We start from the raw sequence: 5,698 nt of genomic DNA on the forward strand, positions 1-5,698 counted from the left end.
AGCACGTTCAGCTGAAGCTCGAGCACGTTCAGCTGAAGCTCGAGCACGTTCAGCTGCCCAGTGTGCCAGTAAAACCAGCTTATCCTCATTTATTGTGTGCAAGAATAAGATTGGGTTGATATCGGCTCACATCCTGAATCCTGACTTCACATTTAGCTGCCCGATCTCATAAAACATGTGAACGTCTGTCCACATCTGTCCACATCTGTCCACATCTTAACAAAATTTCTAATTAATCTGTCAACATTATAGTTTATTACAATCATCGGCACGGGGCGTGAATAATTTCACCGCTGCAGCGTTCAAACAGGCATCTTCCTCACGTTGAGTGTGGTTTGGTGTTTTTTTAGGAGAACGTCTGAAACATTTAAAGGGTTTTAACGAAACGCTCAGGAAACGACGACCGCACGTACGTCTACACTTCATGAATGGTGGCGGGCGATGTGCATTCCTTCCAGGAACGTTTTTCCATTTTCATGCAGCTTCTTCTGGAACAGATTTCAGATTTTTTTTTTCAGATCCTAATAAAAAAGCCTGAAGACTGGGGCGTGGTGGCGCAGAGGTTAGAGCAGGTCGCTGGTTCAACTCCCCGTACCAACATCAAAATGTGGGTGGGAAAGGTGAAACACCCACACCTGCCTCCCCCCTCATTTACCCCACTCTGGGCCCTTTCCACCTTCTGCACCACTCAAGCAGCCACTAAGTCAGGATCATATGATAGAGCAGTGATTTTATTTACAAGAGTGAAATTATAGACTTTGTGGAGTCTCACCAGCTTCAGACCAAAACAACAAACAAAACAAACCACTGTATTTTCTCTTACCTGAAGAAAAATAAAATGAACCAAACCACAAGTCTCTTACCGCAGTATGCTAATGGAATTAAGAGAAAAGTCCAAATAAAGTGTCAGCTCACCTCCACAAACTCCTCTCTAAACTTTTTACAACTACAGGATCTAAAGTTGATGACAGGTCGCTGTGGCAGCTTGGGAATCATCGTCCTCCTGCAGCTCCTCTGTGCAGCATCACAACAGAGTACTTTTGTCTTTCACATTTTTTAACCCCCATCTGCCCCCCAGGTGCCCTAGATGTCAGCTCTCTGCTCCACACAGAGGGCTGTGGTAGCTCGGTGGTCACATCAGGAAGGACATGGCGTGTAAAAACAACCACTAAGTCTTCGTATGAGTTAGCTCGCTGGGGCGACCCCCTGATGAAGGGAGCAGCCGAAAGAAGAAAAAATATATATATAACGAGCACAAAGTCCACGTCGCTGAGGGGCTTGAACAGTGAATGTTTGTAGTTTTTACGATGAGTGTCTAGACTGGAACTGAACAGAGAATGAAGTAAACCTAAATGTTTTTAAAATACACAGTGGAGAAGAACAGAGGGAGGATTTCTTTGTCTGAGTCAGAGCTGAGTGACGAGGAGGGAGACGTTTCATCCACCACCATGTGCAGAGGTGGAGCCGGGGGCGGGGCTAATAGTGACCATTAAAAACACTCATCATAAAAACTACAAACATTCACTCCTCAAGCCCCTCAGCGACAGGTCACCGGGCTCGTTTTATTGGGATCTGAAACAACTGAAGCTGTTCCAGAAGAAGCTGAAGCGTCAGACGCTGCGTGAAAATTAAAAACGTTCCTGGAAGGAATGCATATCGCCCGCCACCATGCAGTGGTGAGACGCTTCGCGATAAAATCGCTCCGTGCTGATTATGATCATAAACTACGCAGATGACGGATGAATTGGAAATGAATTATTTGTTAGTGCAGGATAAAAACAATGTTTCTCCAGTTTAACAAGTGTTTCATGTTTCAGTCTCAGTGTTTACAATAAAACTGGTGTCAGGTCAGAAAATTCAAGTCAACGCTCTAAAGCACGACAGGAACGAAAAGTCCTTTAGAATCAAGACCTCATGGATCTGTCCTCGTCTACACTCTGGAACTGAACATCGTGAGGACGTGGACAGATGGACATTTGAAGAAACTATACTTTTAAACAGAAAAACTAGAAGGCGTAGTCTTTATATACTTACATGTCCGTGGCCATCTTGGATTTTGACCTGGCAACCTAATTTTTGATAGAAACCTTTCTTACACACGGATGTAGCCACAGGTCAAAATGGAAGTTAGTACGTCACTTATTTTTCGAGTTCTCTTGCTCAGAGCGTGCACAGAGAGGTGGATGGGGGTATTTCCCGTTCTCCCTCTTGGCTCCGTGACGGGGCTGATAGTTCTGCTACGTTCTCTCCGTTAGCTCTTGTTTTGTCAAGCGTTTGGAACGAGTCCGTTGATATTTTGGTAAACTCAGTTCCGTGGATCAGCGCCTCGTTTCGTGCAGTTTAACCTAAAACATTGACCTTGGCTGCAAATAGAAACGGATCAGCTGAAGCAAACTACAAACTCTGATGTCGGACGGTTCATTTGGTGCCGTTCTTCGTCTCCGAGTCAAAGAAGCAAACTGTGACGTTTAGTTTCCAACGTTTGTTTCTTGCATAACAAATCTGTCGTGAACAACACGACGACCGTCCTCGTCTGAGGCAGGAACACGGCGTTATGACGTCACCTCCAACATGGCTGCTGCCGGCACGACGTCGCTTCAGCCACAAAGTGAGCGTGGAGCTGCGGCGATGAAGATGAAGATCATCTGAAGCACGAGGCGGAACGCGCTTCCTGAAGAACAGGGCACAAGGTAAACGAGTCGATGAAAGGAAGTGGGAACTCCTCAGAGAAGACGGAAAAATGATGCAAACTGTAAAAAAAACACTTTGTTCGGTCGGACTGGAAGGATTTATTCCCGCCAGATATTTGAGATGAGGGCAGTGATAATATTTTTATCAGACTGATAGCAACGTGAACACACGACCAGACGACGCATCAACAGGAAAATAAAACTATAAATTCAAAAACTGCCGCCTTTTCTTTCTTCCACTGACATCAGCAGCTACTTTACCCTTTTATTAGGATTTTATGTGAAGTGGCAACATCTGTAAGTACAAAAAATGTCTTTACCAGTCAGCAGAGCCAAGAATCAGTAAATCTGTTATAAATATTATATACCGTACTTTCTGCCGTACACGTCGCATCAGTCCAAATATGTCTAATAAAGTAAAAAAAACTTAAATACGTCGCTTTGCCATATAGGTCGCATCTATTATCACCGCTGATGCGTCGAGTTCATTACGCGTCACCGTGCACGGGAGGACTGTAACAATAATTTAACAAGATTAAAACTTAAAAACAATTATCCGTTTGCTCATAATTGTTGCAAAGATTGAATTTTCCTTAATAAATGCTAGCGATGGTGAGATGAAGCTTCACGAAGCGCTGAGGCTTTCCATCAAACAGCTGACTCATGATCTGACGCGGTGCTTCATTTGCTCCACTGCGCCATCAAGTGGACTATACATGTAAAACAGGGAGATGGATTATAATAACATAACTGGTGTGCGAAGCTTTAAGTTGAAGGTTTTAATCTGTCTAAATATGATCTGCAAAGGATCTTAAACTGTCTCTTTGATGATCGTGACGACTCGTTTTTCTGTCTGCCCCTTTATATTTCGAATCGCGTGCATGCAAACGAGCCAGTTCCTGAATCGGTCACGTGGTTCGGCTCGCTAGCGAGGCCTCGAACGTCACTACACGCGTCATCAAGACACGCCTCGATACACGCTCCACGTAAATCCTCCCGGATTACTTGACACACGCTTCGAAGCCTCGACACAGAAGGACACATCACTAATAAATGCACTTTAATGGTCACATCAGCTGCATTTCGCCTGGGTGGTGAAATGAAGCTGATGTGTTTGCTCCAGGAGTTCCGGAGCGAGACGACGTGACTTCGTATGGCAAGCTCATTAACAGCCACTTTTACGTATTAATGAGACACTTGGCCTGCCATATAGGTCAAGGGCCATCTAGTGGCTGAAAATAGTAGTGTTCACTATTTTCCATGTCGGAATGAATGAAATTGTCAGTTCTCAGCAAAAAAATTGGTTATAAATATGAGAAAAAAAACATATATTAGTCGTTTCGGTGTATAAATCACAGGACTCGCAAATTTATACAAAAAGGTGCGACTTAGAAAGCAAAAAGTACGGTACACGCGCATTACAATTTGTCATAGAAGAAGAAAAGGCGACTGTAAACTGCGTGACTTAATTTGATTTATGGATTTATGTCTGAAGGTAAACATTATAAACTTAATAAATAATTAAAACATCAGGACTGATGAAGGTGGATCAAGCCAGGCCAGATGTGTTAATTTCTCAACATTTCAGACGTAAATAAATACAATAAAAACGTAACATTTTGGGCTCTGCCTCAGAAAACAAACACTTTATTCAGATTATTTTGGGTTAGTTTGAAAGATAAACTGCAACATGTGATGCATCTATTTTCATTTATTAAGATGCAGAACAACAGAAACAGAATCCTGCACCTTTAATTTAAAGTTTATTCTTATTTAATTGGAATTACATCAGTTAGTCTCAGAATAAAGAGTTTAACTGAAACTGCGCAGTTTCTCAACATAAATCTTTCTTTCGTGTTTAGTCTTAAAACTAGTTATTCATGTTTTACATTAAAATTAATATTTTGACAGTAAAAAAACTGCTTTAATCCTTAATTTGGATCTAATCTAGATTAATGAAAGGTGGCGATGAGTAATCTAAAGGAGCTTCCTGATCATTCGAGCTCCACCTTCATCAGTTCCGGTGAAGTCTTCGTCGTATTCCGTTCATTATTTAACGTGCGAGACGATTTAAAACTAAAGTAAATGTTCACGTGAACGTGAGGAAGAATCTGTGCAGCAGTTTTGTTGTTTTGAATAAAACCTCTGGATTTTTCTGATTTAAATGATCTCCTAAAGAACAGATTTAAACAAAGATCTTTTTGTTCACGTTGATATTTTCTGTCAGAGACAACTTTGTTAAAATCTAAAGTTTATTGTTTGTTGTTGCCGTTTTCTGTCTTTGAACAGAACTGGTTACAGAAGTTTAGCTCTAAAGTAAAACGGAGAAACTTTCCAGTCTGTTTGATCTGAATGAGCAAAATAAATCTGGATCAGTTGACAAGCGGACCGATCACAAACAGATTTAATTACCTGAAATCAATAAACTCACAAAGATCAACAACTTGTCTTGTACTTTTTGTTCTGCAGCTGCTGCCAATAAAACCACATGCCGTTAATCCACGAGTCTTTGTTTCCTCTTGTTATTATTGACGTTTGTGAAAAAGCATAAATTCTTCTGTTAAAGGGACATTTCAACGTGAAGTTAAAAACTTTATGGTTTTGGTCAAAACAGTCGGAGCAGATGCTCGTTTATCACAGTTCATACATCCATGAATGTTTTAACAAAAAGACACGAGACAAAAAGACACGAGACAAGAAGACAGGAGACAAAAAGACACGAGACAAGAAGACACGAGACAAGAAGACAGGAGACAAGAAGACACGAGACAAAAAGATAAGAGACAAAAAGATAAGAGACAAGAAGACAGGAGACAAGAAGACAGGAGACAAAAAGAGAAGAGACAAAAAGACACGAGACAAAAAGACACGAGACAAGAAGATAGGAGACAAAAAGACAGGAGACAAAAAAAGAGACAAAAAGACGAGACAATAAGACAGGAGACATAAAGACAAGAGACAAAAAGACGGGAGACAAAAAGACAGGAGACAAAAAGACAAGAGACAAA

At 41.4% G+C, this 5,698-nt stretch overlaps 1 protein-coding gene across 1 annotated transcript in view; it reads left to right on the forward strand.

Annotated features, from left to right (window-relative positions):
• Window positions 1-2,571: 2,571 nt before the first annotated feature.
• The window catches only part of LOC119411018 (inner centromere protein-like), a gene marked incomplete at its 3' end in the record, with an annotated part of 3,392 nt that continues 265 nt past the window's right edge, over window positions 2,572-5,698 (forward strand). Inside the window, exons 1-2 of the mRNA XM_037677940.1 lie at window positions 2,572-2,608; window positions 5,362-5,621. Coding sequence (XP_037533868.1) covers window positions 2,572-2,608; window positions 5,362-5,621 — 297 coding nt within the window. The remainder of the gene's footprint in view (window positions 2,609-5,361; window positions 5,622-5,698) is intronic.

This window comes from Nematolebias whitei, chromosome 6 (genome assembly GCF_014905685.2).
Source record: "Nematolebias whitei isolate Nwh7 chromosome 6, NemWhi1, whole genome shotgun sequence".
Classification (NCBI taxonomy): Eukaryota; Metazoa; Chordata; class Actinopteri; order Cyprinodontiformes; family Rivulidae; genus Nematolebias; species Nematolebias whitei.